This window comes from Emydura macquarii, unplaced genomic scaffold (assembly GCF_026122565.2).
Source record: "Emydura macquarii macquarii isolate MOO-44397 ecotype Brisbane River unplaced genomic scaffold, CSIRO-AGI_Emac_v2 contig_1477, whole genome shotgun sequence".
Classification (NCBI taxonomy): domain Eukaryota; kingdom Metazoa; phylum Chordata; order Testudines; family Chelidae; genus Emydura; species Emydura macquarii.
This window is the reverse complement of record NW_027131614.1, coordinates 8,803,343-8,830,007: the sequence shown is the minus strand read 5'-3', so window position 1 is coordinate 8,830,007 and position 26,665 is coordinate 8,803,343. Positions and strand designations below refer to the sequence as shown.

At 41.7% G+C, this 26,665-nt stretch overlaps 1 protein-coding gene across 1 annotated transcript in view; it reads right to left on the bottom strand.

Annotated features, from left to right (window-relative positions):
• ELOC (elongin C) overlaps positions 1 to 25,809 on the bottom strand; it is a 29,914-nt gene extending 4,105 nt beyond the window's left edge. Inside the window, exons 1-3 of the mRNA XM_067553606.1 lie at positions 25,655 to 25,809; positions 9,285 to 9,344; positions 7,142 to 7,285 (exon numbers count right to left, since the gene is read on the bottom strand). Of these exons, the coding sequence (XP_067409707.1) occupies positions 7,142 to 7,285; positions 9,285 to 9,288 (148 nt within the window). The 5' untranslated portion in view covers positions 9,289 to 9,344; positions 25,655 to 25,809. The remainder of the gene's footprint in view (positions 1 to 7,141; positions 7,286 to 9,284; positions 9,345 to 25,654) is intronic.
• Positions 25,810 to 26,665: the final 856 nt, after the last annotated feature.

Here is a 26,665-nt window from a genome sequence, read left to right as displayed (position 1 = left end):
TTTGCAGATCTGCCCATCTTTGGCAAGGAGGCAGGACCTGTACTGAACTCTTACTTGAAAATTCATACTTGTGTGCTTCGTTAGTCAACCAGTCTCAGTCATCCTTGAAATAGACTGAGACATAGCCTGGCAAAGAGTGTTACAAGAGTGAACAAGGCCAGGTGTCTAGCATTTGGAGACATACGCTCTCTGATGTTAATGGACGATTCTGAAGATCTGTTATGATGTGTGAAATGGTAAAAATATTTCATGAAGCAAAATGGCTTTCACTGCCTTCAAGGCAAGAACTGTCCGCCCCTATGATTTCTGCTGACTAGGTTGGGCTGATATTTACTTTGCTGAGGTTAATCATGAAGTCCAGCAAGGGAAAAAAGTTAAAGAACTAATTGAAAATCTGAGGAGATTTGGTGAGCTGCTCTCCCTCATATCAACCAATCATCGTTGAGTAAACATTTAGATCTAGTCTCTATAGATGTGCCAGACATTTTGTAAAATCACTGGGATGTGGAGAGGCCAAAATGGAGCATGTTGAATTGACAATGCTTTCCTGACATCAAAAGTTACTTCCATGTGTCTGTCCATCCAGTGCCCAGGAAGTAGGGATCCTGTAAGTGAAGAGTAATGAGCCAATCCAGAGGTTCTAAGAACAGAATAAGGGAAGCAAAGGTCACCAGGCAGAATTCGATGTGACATGAGATACCCCAAGATCTATTTATTATAGGATACCAACCTTCCATTTTTTGGAATTAGGAAGTATGGGGAACAGAATCTCTTTTCCTGGAATTCTGGAGACACTATACTGCCTCAAGTTTAAGCAGAGAATATCTCTCTTGCTGTAGGAGACTCATGAGAGTGGTCCCTGAAGAGGGACTGGATCGGGGGAAGGGAGGAGGTAGATATTAGAAATTTTTCTTAAACGCTTTATTTTTAGCTCCTGAATACTTGGGGTTTTCTGTTGGGCCATTTAGCTGTTCAAACTTTATCTGTTTAAAGTTCATAGATCTTAAGCATTATGCTAACTCGCTGATGCTCATGTTTTAAAGTATACAAGCCTGTAGGTTTCTTACATTACTGCTAAATATAATAAAAAGCAGTGAATATAACAAAGGCAAGCTAGCCCTATGAGCTACACCTTTTTTTAGAATAGACCTGTTTAAACTTTTGCCTAGTTAGGGCTGCATGGGTTTGGAGGTATCATTTGAGAGTCAATATGACAGAAATGTGGAAGTAATCATCTCGAAGGTCGAGGGCCGAGAACCAGTCTTCCCTTTTCTAACCCTGGAATAATCATCGCTAATGTGACCATCTCGAACTTTGGAGCCTTGACAAATTTGTTGAGTGCTCTGAGGTCTAGAATGGGTCACCAACCTCCCTTTTTCTTGGGTATCAGGAAGCAGCAAGAGAAAAGCCTTTGCCACTTAGATGTAAGGGCACTGGCTCCTACGCTGATGAGATGGTTTATCTCTTGTCATAGCAGGCTCTCTTGAAAAGGGTCTCTGAAGAGAGATGGGGAAGGGAGGTGAAGTGGATGGTGAATAATCTCCAGCACCCATTTGGCAGAAGTTATTTGTTTCCAGGTGCTGCGGAACAGGGTGAGACGGCATCCATAGAAGTGGGAGAGGTTATCCAGCATCAGATGGTATTGAGGAGCATGGTCTGCAGGCACTTCGACCAACCCGTCAAAACTGTTGTTTTGAGGTGGATGGCTGTGAAGAAGTAGGTGGAGAGCCCAGCAGTTTCCATTTGGGAAACCTGGACTTTTCTCTGGGGTTCATATGTTCTTTGCCATGAATACTGTGACGAACAGGGTCTGAATGACAGCTGAGGGCTATACCCTTTCTCTTCTGCCCAGGAGTGTAAATTCCGAGTGATCGAAAAGTAGCCCTGGAGTCTTTTAAAGTGTGGAGGGAAGCATCCATCTTCTTAGTGAACAGTTTTGTCCCTTCAAAAGGAAGGTTCTCCACAGTTATTTGAACCTCTATGAGGAAGCCAGATAAATACAGAAAAGAGGCTTGTCTCATCACAACAGCCATAGAGATGGAGCATGCCACCGTATCAGCTGCATTGAGTGCAGACTGGAGTGATCTCTTTGCCATCAGTTGGCCTTCATTAACTGTGGCCTTAAATTGTTCCTTGTGCAAATCTGGGAGTTGTTCAATAAACTACACAAGACTCATTTCCTTTAAGTAACCATATTTCCCTGTTAAAGCTTCATAGTTCACAATACGGAACTGAAGAACGGCTGATGAAAAAGGCTCTTCTCCCCAAAAGATCTAGGTGCTTCCAGTCCTGGTCATAGGGGTGGATCTGAAATGGTGCTGGTGGCCTTTAGAGTTTACCATGCCCACTATGATTGAACTAGGAGATGGATGGGAGAAGAGAAATTAGTGACTTTTGCTGGCATGTAATACTTTGTGGGCCTGCTTACATGCTGGTGGGACCGACGCCGAGGTCTGCCATATAAGTTCGATAGGGTCCAAGAGGGCCTCGTTAATAGGGAGGGCTACTCTGGATGAGGCAAAAAGATATAAAATGTCCACTAATTTGTGGTGTGACTTGGTCATTTCCTGTAATAGTACCTGCAGTGCCTCTGCCACCCGCTGGGCCAGCTCCTGAAATAGCTTAACGTCACCTGCCAATGATGGTGGAGGGGGCATCACCGTCTCATCTGGTGATGACAATAAGAAATTAATCTGGAGAAGAGCTTCCTCCTTGACCTCAGCCTATTGTTCCTCTCGCCTGTACAGGGGATTAGGATACCCTTGATGCAGCAGCTGAACAAGGATGTCTCCTTGGCTCTTGATAGGCCACACCAAAGCTACAGAAGGCAACATGTTTTGTGCCTGCCAAGGATCACACTAGAACGATTGAGAGGGTTGGAAAGGGCCCGATGGTTGGTACCATGGCTGCCCATATCAGGGATGCTGGGGACCAGAGGGACGGTATAGTTATGATCCATACTGGAATTGGACACCATACAGGTGGTGAGAAGAGCGGCAGGAGACCACATCCTCTTGCTCGCTATCTGACTCAGTGGATGAAAAAGGTGGTGCACAGTTGCCAGTGAGTCTGAAGCTCTGGGTGAACTTGGTGAATCCAGTGTGTCTGACACTGAGAAGTCTGTCGCATACCAGAAGTACAGTGGTGCCGAAGGCATCGGTGCTGGCTATGGTTGTTGGTGCAGACATCTCTGCACCAAAGGAGTCAGTGATGTGAACCTGATAGTGCAGTTCGATAGTGCCTGAAATGCCGAAGACAGTACCGTCAACATTGATGTCCGTACTGAAGAAGCCTTCCCTGGGGGTGGATTCCCTAGATCTCTTATGCCCAGTTGACTATTTGCTTGTGCCCATTGGGTTCTTAGGTCCAACTGCTCTGTCGGGACAGTACCGTGTAAGCCTGGATTACCAGACATAGGCAGCTTCGGTGCTGCTGGTACTGATGATACCGATTGAGCCAGACACTATTTTCAGCTCTGTTGGGGCTCGCTGTGGGGACTCTCAACGCTTTTCTTAGAGGTCTTGCTTGAGTGGCTCGTGGCAGTCTTCTTGGGCTCTCACCTCTCTTAGAAGTAGAGGGTTGTGGTGAGGTCTTCCACCATCTGGGGTCTTGGTGCAGCTTAGAAGGTTGTTGAAGGGCTGCCTTCATTAGTAGAAGCTTAAGTCTCAGTTCTCTAACCTTTCTGGATCTGGGCTTCAGTTGTTGGCACAAAACCACAATTCTGTGGTATGTGGTTGTCTCCCAGACAGCAGATGCAACAGTCACTGGGATAGATTGCTTGTAACGGAGATACTTTTGAAGCCTAGTGAACCAGGGATACCCTGTCCAGAGAAGTTCCCAGACAAGGTGTTGAAGAAAGAACCAAGTCTAAAATAAATATTTTGTTTTTGTTTTATAAATAACAAAAAGACAAAGGGGTAAAGAAAAGAAAGGGAAGCTCGAAAAAGTAGCTAAAAATTAATAATTCTAAAGACATTCATGATCCACTAACTAATAGCTAAAGCTCCATGTCTAGCCAGGGGCAGTTGAGGAGGAACTAAAGAAGGCTCGCCCATGCGGCACTGGTTATCCTCAGGGCATAGTACAAGGGGGGACAGCACATAGAGGGGCCAAATGGACACAGTTACTAAAGTTCTCCAATTAGCAAGGCAGAGATGCAGACACACCTTCAGTGGAACATCCATAGGGACACTACTTGAAGAAGAACTGCTGGTTAAAAGACTCTCATATACTTTGTGGATTGTAAATATACCCAGAAGTGGTATCCATGTACACAGATACTCAGAGTTTAGTTAAAAAAATTGGGTTTTGATTTAATGGCACTGGAGACAAGTGTTTTTGTGACGCTTTTGGCCAAAAACTTACTAAATCAGCCAAATGAAAGTTGGTGGGGGGTTTGTTTGATTTTTGTCATCTTGTGATGAAGTCTTTACCATATCTGGACCAGACTCCAGCTCAGGATATTCCAGCAGTTGTTCCAGCCTATTTTGGTGGCATTCAGAATTAATATTTTTGTGACTTTTTTGTAAAATATCTGACAGACTGGCAAATTAAAAAATGTGAACCTTGAAGATGCTCTTCAATTTGATGCTACAGTACCATTTGTAAAACAAAATGGACATGTGGGTGACTTCATTTACCCAAATTTAAATCTGAATGCCCTTTAGTCCCTGAAATTTAAGAGGATTTGAATTCAGTTTAGTTTTAGCCCCTTCTTTAGTTTTAATATAGGCTTACATTCACATAGACCATTGAATTTGCCTATCTGGCAGCTAGAATCTTTTCACATGTGAACATTTTTATCCTGATTTTTATACACCACGTGCTCAAACATGTAACCTTATGATACCATTTTTATAGAGCACTCAGCTCAGGAGGCTGGACTCTTCCCTCCTTCTTGCTGCTGTAGCCCTTTTTTATTTTTTTTTAATTGGCAAGTCCTGCTCACAGGGTATAGGCTCATCTTAAACTAAAGAACCACTCCCTCACCTGAGGGGGAGGAATCACTAAGCTCAGGCTACAAGTGAGTGCACAGGACAAAGAGGGGGTGGAAGGAGAGAAAGGGAATTAAAAAACAAACAAACCAGGAACAGGAGTGAGGTCAAAGGTTGAAAGTCAGGGAACCAGAAGGGAACACTGAGTAAAAAACCCCAGACAGTACCCACTGCTCCTCAAAAGGCATCTAAGGAGTCAGTAGACACTCTCCAGACAAACTCTGCCCAGAGACGTGATCGAATGAGGGACCATAAATAGGTCCCACAGTCACAGAGTCTCCCCCCGCCCTCCAGCTTCTTCCTCCTGGAGTGATGGGTATGCATAGATCAGGAGGTGTGGGGAAAAGTGCAGCCAGAACCACATTAAGAGGTCCTGGAGGAGCTGGAAGAGGGGCTGCAAGCTCATGCACTCTACATAAATGTGCACCAGGGTCTCCCTCTCACTGCTAAAGGGACGGGCATCAGGGTGATTCGTGAACTGTGCCAAGTACACGTTCGTGCTCATGGCTCTCCAAAGGAGCCACCAACTAATAGTCCCATTGGGCTGTGGAACCAAAATGGAGTGCTCACCAGGGTTCCTCACCCATCTCAAGAAGCAACAGGTCTCGCCAGTTGGTGCTGGGGCAGGACACCAAGGGAAAGGAAGTGGATGGCATGAAACAAGTGTACACAGATATTTTCTGGGCATGGTCTGGAGGTGGACCAACTGGATGTCATGCAGTCAGCTCAAGTGGTGTACCAGGGGCAGCTGGGGAGGCTCATCCTGTAGGGGCCTGGAGAGGAGTTCTGGAGGGCCAGGAGTGAGGGGTGAGCAGGGAGCACCTTCCCTCAGGGCCTGCTCAAGGAAAGTGAGAGAAGGAGGAGACAAGGCTGCCCTCAGCAAACCCTGCTATAGCCCATGATGACAAGTTAAGATGAAGGCTGTGTAACACCACCAATATTGTCAAGATTAAAAGATCAAAAAACATCGAGATGTTGCCCACTTTCCCAAGTTTATTGGGTAATGGGATTTTGACCCTTGCCGCAAGTACTCTCACCTCAACATTTGCCCATCCCCTGCCCAGCAATTAGTTCTGCTCCCAGTCTCCAAATGAATCCTATCCCAAAGCTCCCTCATCAGTTCTGCCCATCCCTTCCGCCCCAACATCAGCACATTACTCCAGCCTCACTTCTGCCCTCCTCCTGGGGTTCTTTATCCTCCTTTCCCAGGTCTGGGGATTGCAACGTGGTCCCCTCTCCACCTTCCAGGCTTGTGGGGGGTAGCTACAAAGGCTCTTCACCACCCCAGGACAGGTGCTGCAAGAAGGGAGAGCGGAAGTGGGGGAAAGCAGAGGTGCTATCTTATCCCCAATTACTGACAGGAGAGGAAAGGGAAGGAGGGAGCAGAGCTGTCCTAAGCTGCTGGAATCTTTAGCTCCCATGTCCCATCCCATGAGAATAGCTTTGAGTTAGAGGGGTGAAAGAGGGGGAGAGAGTTCTGCCTACAGCAGCTATGACTGCCTGAAGAGGCAGGCAACTGGGGCAGCCAACCAATCAAAAGGCTTATCTGTTAGAGGGTGAGAGCTCTGACATCACAAAATTAGGCTCCAGCCATGCCCATCACTCAAAAAAAAAAAAAAAAGAGTTGAAAACACTGCAGAGCCCAGTTTCCTACAGACCCCAGTGGTTGAGTAGGGGTGGACCAGAGCCAGCACATCTACTACATGCTCTAAGTTTTAGATTGTATCCTAATATCCAAGGGAATTTCAAGCTGGGGATTGTAGCAGTTAGTTTTGGCTATCAGTAACAGAGATTTTAAAATATAGCCTTCTCCTAATCTTAATGAATCCTCTTCCCCACATACACACCATTTGAAGGAATGGGAATAGGAGGGGGAAATCGCTTCCACAGACAAAAGTAGTAGTAATTTTAATTACTTATCTTATGGCAGCACCCAAAGACTTCACAGAATTATCACCTGAATATGTAACTGGTAATACAAGACGTGTCAAAGCTGAATAGTCCAAGTAGGAAGAGAAACCAATATGGACTGGGAGAAGTCACTATTCACAATGGAAATTCAACTTTTATATAACAAATCCAAACACTACACAAAACAGAAGTGAAAAAACTAAATTACAAGAAGCTACTAAACTCATTGCACCTACCTGGACCACTCAACATAGCTTTTATTGTTCCTGATGTTAACGCATGCTCTCTTTTTACAATAAACTCATGACCATCAGAGGATATCAATTTCACATACATAGCATCAGGGCCTTCACACCCACCGTATGTTTTCTCTTCTCCATCTATAATAGAAAACAGATTAACTGATATTTTGAGAATGTTTGGTTAGTTCTTTCGTAGTATGAAGAAAAACAGCACAGTTTATGCCTCTATTACAAGCATGAAGCCTCAGTGCGCTTACCTCTGAAAGACCAAATAAAGAACAGCAAGATTTTGCTATTAAACAAGAAGGTAGAGGAAGGGGAGATTGAAGTACGATCCAAATCAGATGAGGAAGTTTTGTTGGTCTTAAAGTTTAAATTTTGCAGTCTGCTGAATTTTTCCAGCATGGTGACTCAGAGAGCTAACTTTTAATACACTGTTACTGATCTGTCCCCTCATTTCCCAGTCCCCTGACCATTGAGTCAAAACATGGTTTCAGACATTGCTAGAAAAAGAAAAGTCTATTCAGGCTTAAATTTCTCATTAGATAATAAAATAACCCTGCAACTCATTGAGTGTACACAGTTTGTGACCCACACAAAACTCATTCTCTTGTGCTTCTTTCTGCCTGCTCTAGACTGGGTGTTAAACATTTCTCATGAAGTTTTATTACTGGGGAAAGTCATGTTTCTAATGTTAATTCTTAATGACTGTGTTCTAATGTATTTGCCAAATAAAGAAAAAACATCTCTTCCTACAGACATTGTCTATGGTCACATTTCTCAGAGAGCAATTCACAGAATAAAAGTTTTTGCCTGCCAATAATGCATTCATTCAAAAAGGGATCTCAGCAACTTTAAGAAGTCAATATGGGGAAGTTTACTTACTATTGCAAGTAACATAAGTTGACTGCAACAAAGAATGAACCAAAGGTTCTCTATTTTCAGTTTGCTTTCTACTTTGGACAACACTTTGAACTCTCCTCTGTTTGTGTGACTCTTTCACACAGCAGCAGAAAACAATTATTTAAACAATAGCAAATGATATTGTAAAACTATAAATTTAGGCAGAGAGCTTAGTGGCAGGCATAGTATCTGAAACTTCCTGTCCCCAGTTAATTAGATTTCAACATGTGTCCCTGGATGATCCAGGGGTAAGACTGAAGAAAGATGCAAACAAGTTTAAAAACCTGAAATCATAAAGCAAAATACCACTTTAATCCAATCTAAAATTAGAAGTTGTAGTCACTATTTTCAGGCAGTTTGTATGTTTTTCCACAAAATTACATAAGTTGTTATAGTAAATAGCATTAAAGTTACTTTAAAGAGAGAATTTAACTGTATAGTCCACATAGATTCCATTGCCAGGATTGTATTAATCTGCTTATTTATTTTAAGTTTTACATAATCAATAAGATGCCCTCAATATTTGGGGTCGGTACATTAAGAAGTCCAAGTATGATTATAAGGAGGCCTTGATGATTAGTTTGCTCCTTCCAGCAGAATCCAGAGGTGGGAAGAGAAGAGAGATGTACTCTTGAAAGACTGGAATTTAATCAATAAATGTTAGGAAGTGTCATTTATTCCTCCACCCAAAAACACATCAGTGATGTCTATTGCTAGGTGAATGTTATAGATGAAGTGTACCAAATATACACTACACTTATGCAGCTGATGTATTCTTGTTAACAATTATGTCTTGCACTCACTTTAGAAAAATGTGGCTTACTCTCATGACTATCAGGTTAATCAAAATGCAGTTACAGTACGATTATTATACGAGGATATTCCACCAGCTAATGTTAGTGCAAAAGTTCAAATTACTAAAAAGAAATTCACCTGGAAAGGTGTTTGTCAATGTCCATAAAAAACCTGAATCCATCCAAACCCATGTTAAAAGCTAGTTCATATTTCACTATGCAGTCATTTGAATGGAGATGGATATGGCAGCTCCAAGCATGTAAAAATCAAGTTAATTATGATGAGAAAGTAAGCCGAGTTAACCTTTACATAAAGCTGAAAAATGCAGCTTCCAAAATTCAAAGTCCTTTCCTACTCAATTCCACTATCACTCTAAAAGACCAAGAAGTTTCATGATTTAAAAATGTGAAAAGATGTTTTTGTTAAAAAATTAACTTACCCATTCTCTCCTTATTAAATGTTTATTTCTTTGTGACAGCAGCTTTCGCAATAAGATGGTCTGAAAACAAGAAGTATTGATACAACTGTCAAAATTACTTTTTAGTAGCGATTTCATAAATCAGAGTTTAAGTGACCTTATAAACATAATTACTTGTCTATAAATATTGATGTGCCAGTCAAATAAAATTTTAATGATGACATACAAGTCTGATGAGAGGTACTCAGATTCAAACTTCAGGATACGTGTTCCCTATCCATCAGATTCTCATGAGCTTTACAAAAGGGAGAGATCGCCAGATTTTACCTTAAATGTTGTAGAAATAAAGTTTAAAACCTTTAGTGGTCAAAGGCTTTAGAAAAGCTAAGTATAAACAGGGGTTCTCACAACAAATTTTTTGGTGGCCACACTCTGAGGCCACCATCTCTTGTTCGTGTCCACTCTGACAAATTTTCCTAAAATATTTAATTAACTTTAGGAAAAGCAAATACATAAATTACAATGATTTGGACATGTATATTTATGTAGGGTTTTTTAAACAGACTTAATAATAAAGATAATGTACGTTGTATTTTGGCACGCCCGACCCCCACTGCCTCCCCCCATCATCTCTGGCCCCCACTGCCTCCAACACCCCTGCGGCCCCCTTATCGTCCTGAGCTCCCTTTCTCAGGCTCGCACCCTAGGCTCATCCCCACTCCTTGCCTCTTGACCACAGCACCCAGTAAGCCCAGCCTTGCTGAAGCTCCGTTGCCCTGAGCTGAAGCCCAGTGCCGGAGCCCGTCAACTACAGGTAGGGGAGGGAAAGGGGCTGACGTGTTCCGTTGGAACCTCTGGCTGAAGCTGGGAGGGAGGGAGTGCGTGCTGAAGCCTGCCCTGGAGCCCCCAGCTCTGCAGGGAGGGGGCTGCTGCTTTGCCCACTCCCCTATCTCTGCCCAGGAGGCTGTCATGGCCACAGGCCCTTGGTGGCCGTATGTGAGAAACGCTGTCCTAGAACTTTAGGGGAGAAATTTGTGTACATAGAATTTGCTACTACAATGGTGAAGTTCCTATAAGAAAAACAGAAGAAAAAATATGCACTGTGTCACAGTGCAGTTAGTACTGGTGAAAGGTTCAACGTTAACAAATGAAGAAACTGAAGCATTTATCTGAAAAATAAGTCCAGTATGGATAACAGCAATTCAAGTTTCTTCCTATTACACCGTAGTTCTGCTGTGGAAAAGACAACTCTAGGACAGAGATCAGAACTTGAAAGATAAATTTCACTTACCCACTTACTGACCCCTCAAAACATTAAATGAATGCATATTAATAGTCTGTTGTAGGCTTTCTAGAGATTCAGGAAAACAACACTAGTAGCAATGAAATTTACAAGATTCTGGTCTGTTTCAGATGCTATTCAGAACTCTGTGGACAGTAATGAAACTGTCAAGAATCTTAACAATTCATTCAGCTCCTTAGGAAATCTATGAGCAACAGCAGAGGCAGATGAGTAATTACTCACTATAGAGGACATAAAAAGGAGGCTAGGGCAAGAGTAGAATAGCAGAGACTTCTTTCCCCCCTACTTCGAACAACTCTGATGGAGCGATAGAGAAATGGAGACAAGAAACTTTGTGGAACAGCTTGAGAGGCAAAGACAGAGAAAGCCCCTTCTCCACTCCACCAGTTTGGGAGCAGCAGTCATCGGAGATGGACATTTACAAGATACCTATTGGCCAGAGACTGAAAAATAAAAATAAATAAATAAATAAATAAATAAATAAGAGCCCTAAGCGGGGTGGGGGAGAGAAAACCCAGTAGAAAACACAGCCCTTTCCAGTGGCTAGTGGCAGAGACAATTGGCCTCTCATCAGGGATCAGTTCCTGAACATTGCTGGTGAACCTCCTACCTTTCATATTTCTCAGCAAGTAAACATAACAGGGCCTGAAGTTTGTCAGTCTCTGCATGAGAAGGAGTTCAGTGTGCATACCTGTTCACGTTATCTGCGTCTAGAGAGACAACGGTGCTTAGTGGTGTGAGGAGACGAATGGAAACCACTGTTCAACTCAATTTACCAAGGCCACCAAATAATACATTGTCCCCACTTTACAGAAGAAAAACTGAAGGAAAATTTGTGTCTTTACTGACCCAAGCCAAATTTGAACCAGCAATCTTATAGGTGAGAAGCTCCTGAATATCACACACTTCTGCTTAACATTTTCTGAGGGTTAAATTGTGCACATTGTCTTACGAAACCCCTATATTCCCTATGCTTCACACTATTTTTGATATTTCCATGGGAACTCCCCCAGAGGAAGCCACATGTGTTGCTATTCCAACACACAGCATTTCTTCAGCAGCAGCAGCAGATTGATACAATACTTTATAGCTATCCCCTCCCCACCCCAGCTTCCAACTTCAGGTCCTCTACTTGGTGGAAATTTTGATAATGTCATCAGAAGTGGGTCCAATTGGGTATCATTCAAATGCCCTTTCTCCCACAAACACAATGGTGCCAAACATAACAAACCTAGAACAATTACGTAAATAGATATTTGAGGAATGACTTTAAAAATTACTTTAACTATACTTAACAGAGGCATGTCAAACACATAGCCCTCACAAAGTTAAATTGTGGCTCTTGACTGACATTACTCTATTACCAGTTAATGGAAGGAGTGCTTCAAGCTGATTTGACATTACTGGTAAAAAAAGAAAGAAGCAATTCAGTGGTATTGATTATCAGCTTTGTTTATTATGCAAAGAATTATAATGAGGCACCAGTTAAGATGTCTGCATCTAGCCAGAAGTTACTGGACTCCATCCACAAATGGTTTGCATATCATTACATAACACTTGTGTTTGAAATAATTTACCAATGTATACAAGATTTGGGAGACCAGTTCCACACATCCAGTCTACATACCGCTCTCAATGACCTACTGCATATGATGGAGAGCTGCAATATTGCAGAACAGATCAAAACTTGATCAGACTGAAATCGATAACAAGGCCAACTTTTAGGAAGTATAGTGATAGCCATCTTCATGTAAGTCTTTGCTGTTCTTTATTTGATATATCAAGACAACTTGGAATTTGTACCTTGCAGCATTGGAAGACTAGATTTTATCAACTATTATGGTAATTCGCTGAAATAAGAAGCATGGAAGAGTCCAACGCTGACATATGGGAAAAATTTTTAAAAGAAAATTGGGCTGTAAAAGGTCACCAATTTCCTTCTGGGCACTTGATTCAGACGAAGCCCTAGAACACAAAAACAGAGCAACGAAAGTTGTGGGGGTTGATGGCCATAACAGCATCCAAATGCTCTTTCCTGACACGCCAGAATTCCATCAAATTTCAAATAAAACATTAAGCATAGCTAGAATGCCTTCCCCAGAAGTAACCAAACACCATCTAGACTCATTAAGTGGTGTTAAATGCCAAGAAGGGGCAATTTTAAAGCTATAAGATTCAAACTATTAGCATATGGCAGACTAGAGCTCATTAATATCATGACAAAAAAAAGTACTGTGATGAGATAGCAAACGATGTCAACTGAATGGATACTTTGAGTTTCGAAGGCTTCATACAAGTCATGACCAATAGAATTATCCATTATCCAAAAGCTGTCAATTCATGGGCTCCAATCAGGAACAGACTAAAGCTGTGGTTGCATGCGAAGACAAAGTCAGAGTGACGGTGGCATGGACTATTACAAAGCTAACCATAGCTTATCGTTTGCTCATCTCCTGGTTGTGTCTGGATCTCAGCGTGATGTTTATCTGTGGGACTTCGGGAAAGTATGAGTTCTCCATGATACCACAATCAATGTTTGAATGTGATAGAACAATGCATACACGCCAGGCGAAAAGCAAATTAATGCTCATCTTTTATGGTCTTCCTAAGTCAGCACTTGTTGACAACACAACCAGTATGTTATGCCAGCACAGACCCTTCAGCACAGCAATCATAGATGGCATGGCTGAGAAATAAGCTCTTGACAAACCAGAAACTGTTAGCATCTGCCAAGATTTGGCTGAATACTGTGCAGAAGAATCAATTAAAATATTACTAGAAAGAAGACACATTCCATGGTATTGCACCTGCCCAGTACAAAAATAATTGACTCCAAACATCTCCAATGTCACAGTGAAGTTTCATACTTGCATGAAGGAAGAGTTAACCACATACCTTACAGGAAAAAAAATGCTCCACCATGCCTTTGCATTGCTCAAAGAATTTTGCCATTGCATGGAGTAATGAAGCTATGTCCTAAGTTCTTCAGTGATGTTTCTTTGTAGTTCCCACGAGGAGGTTGACACAAATTATCTTGCATGTCATCAAATGTCACACAGAGAGGTGCTACTAAAGTTTGGATTTTTGCATAAGACATAGATGTTCTAGTGCTTTCGTTGAGAAACTACCCAAGATTTCAGCAAATTTCTGTTTCTGTACCTGCCGCTGGGGAAAAGAATCGCTGTATCTCTCTCAGATGTGTTCCCATCACTTAGGGCCATTAAAAGCTACCACACTGCCAAGTATCCACGCCCTTCCAGGAACTGACACTATTGAAAGGTTGGCTGGAGAGACCAAGTTATCTTACTGGAAGGCATTTCATTCAGCATGCAAAGACTCTGCTCACTCTAAAGGTACTCGGAATAGCTGAGACAGTCACTGATGATGCACTTTAGGCATCCATATGCCAAGATTACCATTAGAAGACCAACATTACGACACTTGCATAGCTATACGGGTAGATATTTTCCAAGAAGCAGACAAATGGAGAAAAACTGCCATCAAAAAGGGGTGTATTTATACCTGCTATCAAGAAGGCAAATCATCAAGCAATGGCATGGCTCTGGGACGATTGAGTGCTTCCAAAGCTACGCTCTCCTAGCAGGCATGGATATGTTTTTGGTGTGATCAGTCCATCCTCTTATGTCTGAAGTTATAGAACCTCCCAACTCAATCCTTCAGGTAATCAAATGCTTATGTGCAAAGACTAGATGACCTGCAAACATTCAGCCAGCAACATACCTTGTACAGAGATGTGAGAGTGTGGTGTGAACAGGATCAGTGTGACAACATGTCTAGGAGTGGTGCCATAGACAGAGACAACACTGACGACAGATTAATAAAATGTTTTCAGTCCTACATGCCAAGGTTAACTTCCAAGATTAGCCAAGATCCATGTCTTATGTAAGCAATGCATCACCGTGTGAAACTATAGTTTAAAAAAGTAATGTTGACTTTTAAACATTTTCTCAACTGTTTGTCAACGTAATTTGTTCTAGGTTTGTCATGTTTGGTACCCATTTTGTTTGTGGAAGAATGGCCTTTTGAAAGAAATGGGTCATGCTGGTTATCTGATGACATTTATTCAAATTTCCACCAACCAGAAGACCGGGGGAACAGACTCCCAACCTGCCACATCGCAAAGGGTGACAGAAATTATGAATCAACTGACATCCCCCTTTTCCTTCTACCACTAATTTGCCCATGGAATGAGATTTTACCACATTATGCTCCCAGCTTATTACAACTCTTGTTGGAGTATGAAGAAAGTGTTCTGTGCAAGAGCCATGTAGGTGTGATCCTCAACTGCTGCGGATGGGGGAGTAATATTTATCTTGCTTCTTCCAACTCTCCAGTAGAGGATCCCTTGTGCATCCTCCCTCACCCACAGAACCCAACTTCAAAATGAGTATCAGTGAAACTGACTAAGACGGCATCAATTCCATTTTACTGCTATGAAAATACTATGAGCAGCAATAGCAGTGCAGGTGTAATCCTGAGGGGAGGGGAAGCACTGGAGGTGTGAGGGGGTAGGAAATGACAGTGCAAAGACAAGGGGGGGAAATGGAAGGAAAACAAAATGGAAACTGGGTCATTTGAACCCAGGAACAGGAAATAGGCAACCTAGTGACAGCCTATTAGAATCCTTTATTCCATGTCAGAAGGGGTTAGCAGTGCTACACAGGCAGTATATACTGTACTTAGGGAGATCGGTATCTGTTACCTCATCTGAGCATTGTGTATTGTCTGCTTCACAATACAGAGACAAAATGCTAAACAAGAGGAAATTTACAGGAAGAAATAAAACAGCAGGAGGGGATCCTGTTTATGAGTAAAGAAAATGGATTGTTGAAGCATATCTGGGAGCAAAGGAACCCGCTCAGATCTTTTCCCCACTGAGGAGGCAAGCTGATAGTGTGACTTATGAATGGAAGATCAAAGCCAAGCCTGGCTGTAATACATTGGAAGGATTTTGGGTGAGTTTTGTCCTGTAAGATACGACAGTAACTAGTTAAAGTCTAGCTTCTAGAATGCCAGTTATGATTTTATAAGTAATTATTTGTTTCCAATATTTCTATTTTCTATCACTTACTTATTGTTAGATACTTTTATAGTGAAAATAAGCAAAAAAGTTTATTTAAGTGCTGTTTGTTAAGCAGAGCTGCAATCGAAGGTGAAACTGGTAAACCAGGGGGTACTGTTTCACAGAATTCACAGACTGGCAGCTCCCAAAGAGTGTCCTGTGGACCAAGGGCTGGACACTCCAGGGGGATGTTCAGCATGTGTCAGGGTGGATAAAAATCAAAAATTTTTAAAATCAGTTTTTAATTTTTTTTAAAATCAATAAAACACTACAATTTCTCTCTCATTTAAAAAGTAACAGTTACAATTAAACCTCATCACAAACATGCTAAACCTACACTTATACTCTCATAAAAATGAATTAATGGCTCTAGTCTGTCCAGCCTAACTACCAGCTCTTGCTTCTTGAAAGTTCTGGGCTTTCAGTTTGTTCCTCAGCATACTAATGTCACATGTTCAAAGAAAGACACAGGCTGGATAGGACTGTTGTTCTGTGCTTATGTAGTGGTGGAGCTAGGCCAAGCAAGGCAGAGGAGTTAGTTAAGACTATCTTAAAGGCATAGAGAATATTTTCATCATTTAGTATTATTCACTCAATGATGCAAATGTGGCAAAGATGAGAAGATACTTAGAAAAAGAAATGGAAGGATGCTCCTTAACAACATATGGATGCAATGCCCATTTAATGCATCTTTTGGCCAAAGACTTACATCTTCTCCAGGAATAAAAGAAAATGTTGTTGAAGTCGCAAAATACTTTTGTAACAACCATTTTTCTTCACTGAAGAGAGCAGGAGGATCCAAACTAATTCTCTCTCAAGAATTCTGTGGTTGATTGTTTTGAACAATTTATTAAGAACTGGCCTATTCTCATAAAGCTTTGTGAAGAAAACAGTGATAAAATAGATGGAAGTATCTCATCCAAAGTATCCAACATTGGATTAAAGAGGAATGTAGAGGATATGCTCAGTATACTGAAGCCTATATCCATAACCTTAAACTCAGAGAAATTGTTGCTGTATTGCTGATGCTGTTGAAACTTGGAAGGCACTTCAAGAGACATGAAGAAAGAAATACCTCACCAGAAAGTTAAACTGCAGGCAATAAAGAAACCAATGGATCAAGCACTAACTCCACCTCATTTTCTTGAGAACATTCTCGACCCCAGATATAAAGGTAGATGCCTAATTTCTGAAGATAATGCTGCCATGGCATGGGCATCTCAAAATCATTCCTCAGTTATGCCAGTCACAATACATTTAAGGGCTGGAGCAGAACCATTTAAACAGTACATATTTACTGATGATGTTTTGAACAAAGTCACTCCCCTGAATTGATGGAAATCATTAGCCAGGCACCTTGAAACAGAGTTCCTTCAGTTGCTAAGCCAACTTTTCACAGCAGTAACTTCCTCTGTAGGCACAGAGAATATTTTCATCGTTTGGTATTATTCACTCAAAGCTAAGAAATCAACTGGGAGTTCAAAAAGCAGGAAAACTTGTATTTCTGTTTCAGTCTATGAATAAAAATGACAGTGGGAGTGGGGAAGATGAGAGCTAGTTGTAGAAGTTTTAAGGACAGCATACGTTTAAGTGTTGTGATGACTTGTCTGTTATAGTTAAACTCTTTTGAAAATTAAAAAAAAAAAAAAAAAAAAAAAAAAATTTAAGGACAGCCGGCAACTCAGGAGACTGCTGCAACTGCAAATGTGAAACATTTATGTAACATTTAAGATTTAGTTTAATAAACATAAGTGTTATTGCATTTGTGCGTGTGATTTAGTTCTTACCATTCCTAATGTACTGCTGCTGCATCTGCAGCTTGACCCAGGTAATGAGTATTATGTACTATTTCCTAAAATAATAAAAATCAAGTTACCTAAAAGATTATACAAAGTAGATCCTCCTAGATGTTGTAAAATGCTGTACTGAGTTGTAAATTAACATGTTTTAGTGATCAGATTTGCACCATTGTTTAAGGAATATGTGAAGCATCAGTGGGAAACGATTTAAATCAATGATTTTCTTGGTGATTTAAATCATGATTTAATCGCCTTGATTTAAATCAATCCACCCTGGAGCGTGTCCATCACTAACCTGCAGAGGGACAGCAGAACCTTTTAAGAAGGGAGTGCTTATGTTGCCTGTGGCCAGTGGAATCAGGGAGCTGACGCACAGCAAGCACAGACAAAAGCTTCCTCATGCTAAGGACAGGTGGTAGTGCAGTGCCTCACAATCCTGAGTACTCCTGAGAAGTGTCACAACACTTAAATAGAAAGTTTCTTCTGAGAATCTCAAAGCACCTTACTTAAGTATTATCCTCACTTTACAGAGGGGAAAACTGAAACCAAGGTTAAAGGCCAATTTTAGGGACCTAAATATGCAGAATAAGTACTTTTGAAAATTCCATTAGGCACCTACCTACCTGCATGTTTATGGGCCTAAATACTTGTGGAAAACAGGCCCTATGTGACTTACCCAAGATCACATTAAGTCAGTGCCAGTCAGGAAGAGAATCCAAATCTCCTAACTACCAGTCACCTACCTGCTCTAGTCACTAGTCTATGCTGCCTCCCTTTATTGTATGGTCTTTCCCTGCCCATTCCACCGAGAACCCACCTAGAGTAACAAGATATTGCTAGACATTCTGTTGGTTTCTCTCTGGAACACCTCTTAAGAGTAGAGACTAATGTGATATTATCAAACAGGCAGCTAAGCAACCTGGCTTAACTCCCAAAATGCACTTTTGTTTGGTTAACAATTCCTACACCACTTCCTTTAGAAAAACACAAAACCAGAGCTAAACCTTTAGAGGCAAAACAAGGGGGGGAAAAATCTACAGCAAAATTATGAAGTGTTTGAAAAGTTGCTAAATATGTCAGCCCACCCAAAACAATATTTATGATTTTCAAAAAATAAATTATTTGAAAGTCATGAGGAAAAAAGTAACTAGTTTCCCTGAACAATGGGTAACAAAATTAGTCTTATACCACTACCTTAAATGTGCTGTATGAATAATAAAAAATCATGTTTTTTGTAATAAGTATTTTTGATCAATTGTACATAATTTCCCTACTTCAAACTGTTTTGCAGCATAATGTGTGCAAGATGCCGGATACCTTCTTTGCACACAGAAGTTGCTGTAGTTCAGCACTGTATACAACTGCACAGTGTTTTAGAATCAACAAAAAGCAAGAAAGGGCACAATGTAAAACAGAAACCCACTCAACTCATCTCAGTTTCAATATTGATACTTCAGTTCTGTCCCTCACCCTCCTCCCAACAAACTATTTTAAACAATTTATTATCCACAACAGTTTGGATCTTAGATTTGGTATATCCTTTCAGGTTATGTATTCTCTGCTGCACAAACCAAGGTGGACATGGTTTAAATTGGCTACAGTTTTGAACAGGAATCAATATGATTGCACAGTATCCAAAGTTAATGACATCCAGCTTGCTCGATTTATACACCTCTTTTACATGGAGATAAACAGGATTATTGGGATACAACGACAAAGTTCACGTATCCCAAACCATTAACCCTGCATTTTCTACATAGTAGCCACAATTTTTTCCTTGCGTTTCCTAGCTTTCAGATGTTCATTTTTAAAAGCAAAGATACTCTTATGTTATTGATATGTATTTAGAACCTTAACTCTAACAGTGTTTGGGACTGTCACAATAAACCAACAGCTATAAACATTTCCCATTTTGTTCAGAATTAATTAGTTTTGAATTAATATTTATTATTGCAAACCTCCCCAGCAGAAAATCTTTTAAATAAATTTGATCTAAATACTAGAGACTTTTCCCCCATGTCTCTAGTCAAACACTTCAAGGAGGAATCCATTTCTGTTACCAAATAGTGAAAAGGTTTTTGGAAGCTGCAAACTGATTGCTTGTAGCAAGCTCTCAGATTTCAGTAACAGTTGCTCCCTGTAATATGGATTTTTAGGCAGGGGAGGGGGAAGGGAAGAGGACAGTGCACATGCAGGGACTGGCTACAACAGTTACATAGAAAAAACTTCATGCACATCAATGAAAATTGTTTACTGTTAATTCCAAATCAGAAGCAGTCAGTCAAAACTATTCTCACAAGAGGAAGTGTGCCAGGAACTACAGGAATGTAGTGCTTGCAATAAATAATGAAAATAGTTTCAGGATCTGTCCTGCATTTCTCCCTCTAACAAATGACAACTAAGACTGTAAAGGATGAAATTAAAGACAGAATAGCCTCTTGTTTTTAATCTTTCTTGTAGCGAAAGAGCAAAATTACAATGAAATTAAAAGAATATATTCAGAATAATGAAAATAAACTTTTACAAGGCAGTCTCATGGGAAATCCACTGCTGAGGAAGGCCATGGAGAAGCTGTAGCTGGATATTAAAAAGGGCTGAATAATGTTATAAATCACTGGTACATTTTCAACTACAAAAGAAAGATAAATAATCAAATAATATACTTCAGGATATTAGCCTGCAGGAGTCAAGAATTTTTTTCCAAGCCAAGGTACAAATATTACAATAGAGTAGGTGCTTTAGAATAGGTGCTGTCCTTCACTTCTGATGCATCCAGATAAGGTACTGCTAAAGGCAAGATACCATATCAGATTGGCCAATCAACATCATCTTTTTTAAAACAAACATGTGGGGCTACAATATGACTGACATATTCCTGAGTAGATATGTAAAGAAGCCCCCCACTTACAGCCCTACACTGACTACCTTGACCTTGGGTCCAGACACGCACAAGTCAGAATACAGCACACACTCCAACCCTACCAATACACACCACCACCAAGCTGTCAAGCAGGAAGTGGAGGAAAATGGATAGCGCCTCAGCATTGTCATGCAACCCACCAGCCATTACAGTGGATGTCAATGTGCTTGTGATATAGGCCAGCAGCAAATTATTAACACCCTCCCCCCAGAGCGAAAGGAAATGGAGGGTGTTTGAAGCACAGCACCAAACAGGCTGGCCAGGAGATGTGCAATTTACAGACCTCCTTTTGCTCAAGGTGGTACCTAGAGACACCATTTAGCCCAACAGATTTTCTGCACTTGCTAAAAAAATGTAATACTGGCATATGACTACTGGCATAACAACAGAACAATCTTTAGTCTGCAAACTAAAATAATCTGACAATAGAGGTTTAAACAATATAATTGTTTAATATTCCTCTCTTCAAATGTCATCTAAAAAAAAATCCAGCATCAGCTGCTAAGCATATGCAAGAGAGAGATGTACTTAAAGTAGTAATAGAGCAACACTCAATGTTTACCCAGTTAGTGTTAAGCATAAAAAATGAAGACTGTTAGGAAAGCCCTGCAAATCTGCAGATATCCGCTTTATATCCATGGATCATTTTTGCAGATCACAGAATGCTAAGACAACTTTTGTATGCAGGCAGAGCTCTAAATATAGGATCTCAAAAGGTGGGAAAGCAACTATCTAAGTCAGGAAGCCATACTGACTTATTTTGCAGAAGCAGTTGTCTCCCTCTCCAACTGACCTGGTACAGCAATGAAGTTGGGAGAGATTTTCTAAATTGTTTGGCTGCCTAACTGAAGAAGCATGGGGGGTTTTGCTGCCTGTCTTGACCTATCACTTCCGCTTTCTCTGTATATAGGGTGGGGAAGAGAGAAGATCTCAGGATCTGGAAAGCAAGGAAGCAGCCTCATAGCTGTCTGCAATTCATAGCCTATTTCCCTGCCTTTGAGATCCTATATACCAGCGGTTCTCAACCGGTGGTATGCGTATCACCGGTGGTACACGGAAGAAGGCTGGGTGGTACGCGTGACGCCGAATTCGCCACCGCCGGAAGGGCCCTCCCACCCACTCTCGCGAAACTGTGCTGCCGAAAAGGGGAAACGGCGGAAGGGTTTCGGCAGAGGGCATTGTTCCCGGCATGGAGCCCACTGCGAAACTCCGCTGCCGCCGCAAGTGCCAGTCCGCTGCCGCCACGAAACTCCGCCACCACTGCAAGCCTCCCCCCCCCCCCCCCTTAAGGTTGAGAACCGCTGCTATATACAGTACACATGCACACATACAGATGAGCCTCCTGAGAAGCACTGTGAGATAGCACGCTGGTAAGATGCAGATACAGATACAAGACAGAGTGTGGATCGCAGGTCAGACACAAGGTGATTCTTGCAGATGCAGATCCACATTTTTGTATCCACACATGGTTCTGTTAGGTCATCTGGTAAGTTTCAGAGTGTAAGCAGTTGGCCACTTAGGTGTTTCAATAAACAGTCAAATATAGATATGCAAAGTCATGTTTATATGTTCTAGTCAAATACTGGCTACTGTGTCCATTGGTTAAACTCATAATCACAGCATACTTAAAGTAATTAAAGACAACGGATGGCAGATTTTGGCCATAGTAGTTTTAGAATGTTAACATCTAACTACATGTGCTTCAACAACATATTACATCTTATTTTTAATGTACTCTATTATATCCATTTTTCAAGATACCAGGCAAGTAACATTAAATGCCTTCACCATCAGTAAATTAGCATACAAGTCAAATATGCTTGTTTACACAACTAAATACAGAAGAACGTGTAGGGACAAAAGTCAGAAAGCGTAAAGTATCACATGAGTTACACCTAGCAAGGGTTACAAATGGCAATAAGAAGAGTTTTATAAATACACTAGGAGCAGTAGAAAGTCAACAGAAAGTAAAGGACCACTACTTAGTGGGGAAGGAGAGCTAATAATCCATGACATTAAGAAGGCTGAGGCATTTAATGACTATTTTACTTGTCTTCGTTATGGAGGTTAATTGAGATCAAATGCCTAGCACAATTAATATTAACAGCAAAAGGGAAGGAACAAAAGCCAGAATATAGAAAGAACAGGCTAAAGAATATTTAGGTAAGTTAGATGTATTCAAGTCAGCAGGATCTGATGAAATTCACCTACGATTCACCTTAGAGCTGTGGTTCTCTCAACCTATTTACCATTGTGGACCACATCCAATACTACCTGTATGGCCCTGAGGATATCACATGGGCTGCAGATGCATGCTGACTGGGCCACAGGTTGGGAGCCACTGCTGTAGAGTATCTTGGAACCATTAGCAATTATCTTTGAGAACTCACGGAGCACAAGTGAAGTCCCAGAAGATTGGAGAAGGACAAACAGTACCTATTTTTAGAGAGGCAACAAAAAGGATCCAGGGAATTATAGACCAGTCAGCCTAACTTTGAAACCTGGAGAGATACTAATTATTAAACAATCTTTAAGCACCTCCAGGATAATAGGGTAATACTATCCAACATGGATTTGTTAAGAACAAATCATGCTAAACCAACCTAATTTCCTTTACTGACCAGTCTAGTGGGGTGGGGAGGGGGGAGAAAGCAGTAAACATGACTGATCTTTATTCTAGAGCCTACTGCCATTGGTTTACTTCACATAGCTACCACACCATTTCTTGTAAGTGAATTTACTGCTGAAGAGAAACTGAGAACTGAAAAATGAGTTAAGTCCAAATTCACAAAGGTATTTAGGCTCCTTATTTCCACTGATTTTAATGGAAGTTGGAGTCTAGATACCTTTGTGGATCTGGGCTTTAGTGCAGATCAGGACTGAACCATATTAATAGAGCTGCGTGAAAGAAAACTTGCACATCTACTTGCAATTTAGCTGGCTCAAGCACTCGCTGTCATAAGCATCTAATTCAAACTTCCAAAAGCAGCCTGAAATTTATCAGGAAAGCAGACTAAAAACAGAGAGTGAGAGTAATGGTCAGGTACTACATTAGATAATTAGGATAATGCTATGTCAACAGTAATCAGAGAGCTGACACTATTTAAGAGATTGTCCTTTCTATGTATGGGAAATCTTTGTTTTCAGCTCTTATTTAAATGTAGTATGGCTCCCACCACCAGTTTGAGCGCCTCCCAATAAAAACAATCCTCTTTTTTAGTTCCTTCTCAGCTTATAGTATAAAGAGCTTGATTAGTTTATAGCTACTGCCAGGAGGAGAGAGAGATTCCTTTATCATGTCTGAAGTTCCAAGGTCTTTGTGGGACTCTTTTAATCAGAAGTTTCCATTAAAAATTGTTATACAGTTTGTTACCTTACAATAAAGGTGAATGAAGTTCTGATCTAGAAATACCTTGTAAAGGGATCAGCCTCCTATATATAGCAGATTTATTAACTACATCAAAATTCCATTAAAGGTTCATTTGAAGAAAAAGGGCAGTGTGAAAAGCTTAATGAGAACAATTTACAGAAGTGTCTTGTAGTATACATGTATAACTGGTCACATATGCAGTTTGTTAGGTTCCAGTTATGTCCTCAATTTATCTGTAGCATTCTAATTACAAAAACTGAACACTCGGGTCCAACCTTCATACAACATGAGAAACATGAACAATGATACATAAATATTTTATCAACAAAGTCTTCAAAATAAGTTACCATTTATATAGAAAGTTATACACATGTATGTGATTTTTGGGGGGCATAGGGGAGAATGTGAAAGGAATGGTCAAAGAAAATGACTGTGCATAAAGAGAAAACTTTCAGCACACTGTTCTATAAATACTCAGCCTACACTCCCGGTATAGTTATTTCCTGTCGCCCCATACAACACAAAATTACATCTTAAGATGTTTTAAAAGAGCATCTGGCCACCCCCTCTGTTTCATAATACAGTGCAATGTCAAGTCTTCCACACTTCTATCTCTAAGGCACTGTCTCTGGAGGGAATTTTATGAAGCACTTTCCACCTGTATGACTTCCAACTCACCTGAAACAGTGGCAGCCCTAGTACAAAGAAGGTTCAGATGACTTCCAGCATTTTTACTACTATATCAGCTAAAACCATTCCTCATTTGTAAAAATACTGAAAGCCTCCAGAGCCTTATCTATAGTAGGGCTCCCATTGATTCTAACACTGCCTCAGAACTGGCATGACTTTTTTTTTGGCTTTTATTCCTAATGTAAATAAAACAGAATGATGGACACAAGACTGACACCTAACAGAAGGCTGGCTTCAAGATAAAAGGAATTACATAATGTATAATAAGTTACACAGTATGAAGGCTGAACGAATTTATGGTGCTTCAATTAAATAACATTATGGTACTTGAATATCAAGGTGAGAGGTACCTTGTGATACATGTGATTTTCTCCCTTCCCTTAAGCATGAACCTTCTAGTCTAAGTGGTCTTAAATATTTGTAAGTGACCAAAGTCAAGTAAAGTAAAGTAAAGTAGGAAGGAAAGGTATGCGGGTATTAGTAGTTTCCTTTTAGTGCCAGTCTTCACTCACAATCTAGAATACAGATGCTAGATATCACAGCTTATGAAATAAAACTGGCATTAGTGAGAAATTGTAGTTTCTCTTTCCTGCCCTTCACATAAACGCATTACTTTACTCACTACAGTTAGCCAAGAGCATTTAGACTAGAAGATTCAGGCTGAGAAGGAGGGAAACCATCACATGCATCTCAAGGCCCTTTTCACTTTGGCATCTAAGCACCACAATCTACCCTAAAATACTACCTCAATCCTTGGCATTTTTGTAACAAAACTATTTCCTTTCCTTTAGAGCGGGGAATGGAAAGAAGGCGGCTCCCTCATTGGTGGAGGAAGCAGTTGAAGTACCGCTATGGAGAGGATTTTTGCTGTTGGCATGTGGATTTCTATGAAATTGTTACAGACACATGGAAGGAGGGAAAGCAAATCGCCCCCGAGCCTCTGGCACAGCCCTGAGCCTCCCCCAGGCCGCCCCGGGCCCCTGGCACACCCCCAGCCCCAGGATGAGTAATGAGACTTCCGCCTAGGGGGCGGCCGCTTCTCGGAGTGGGGCCCGGACCCGGGCCCAGGCCCTGAGCCAGTTAGCCGCAGGCAAGGCCCGCTCCTCACTCAGGAGGCGGCGGCGGCGGCGGCTCCCCTTCCCCCCCCCCGAACGCAAAAGGGAGGGGGCCGCCACTCGGCTCGCGTCCCCCTGCCTCCACTGCAGCCGGTCGTGGCGAGGACTCACTTGGGTCAGCTTCGCTGCCTCCGCTCCCTGCTCGCAGCGCGGCGCGGGGGCCCCCCTGTGCCCTGTTCCGGGCCAGCTGCCTCGCAATCACTTCCGATGGGTCAAAGGTTAGCACCGCCTTCCGCCGCCGTAGGGCTAGACAGCGTCCCAGCCGCCTGCCCTTGGAAGGTTTACTAAGGGCCCGGTCCCAGCATGCCATGGGCCAAGGCAGCCCGAGTCAGCTAGGACTATTGCATGCTGGGAGATGTAGTTCGCAGCCGGCGCTCTGCGCGCCGGGAGAGAGCTAGCCAGCAAGCGCTGCTCCACCATAAGGACAGGTATTACCCGGGCAGCCAGTGTGTGGCGTCATCCGCAGTTTGTGAATGTACTCGCACAGTACAGCCAGCCTTCCCTATCCAAAGCGCGAGTCCAGCATCCAGCCCAAAAAATAATCACTGGCTTAAAAAAATTCACAAGGTTTTTTAAACAAATAATACATTGGGGATCTTTTTACTCCCCGTCTGACTTAGTTAGGGCTCGCATTGCCAAGCTTTCCTTCCACAATGATGCAGGGCAAGAAAGTTACTTGTTAGAAAAATGGTAGCAGAGATTCAGGGCAACAGATCAAAGGCTCTTAAGTAAACTAAGCAGTGGCGGGAGAGGAGGCAAGATTCTCTCCTGGATCAACTCCCAGACTACTGCACTGGGCAGCACAGAATGGGGAGGCGGTGAGCAGCCCTCAGTGCTGTAAGAACAGGTTCAGGACTATTTAGAAAGTCTGGACATGTACAAGTCCATGGGGTGGATGCAATGCATCTGAGGATGCTGAGGGAGTTGGCTGATGAGATTGCAGAGCTATTGGCCATTATATTTGAAAACTTGTAGCGATTGGGGGAGGTCCTGGATGATTGGAAAAAGTGCCCATCTTCAAAAAAGGGAAGGAGGAGGATCTGGGGAACTACAGACCGGTCAGCCTCACCTCAGTGTCTGGAAAAATCATTGAGTAGGTCGTCAAAGAATCCATTTTGAAGC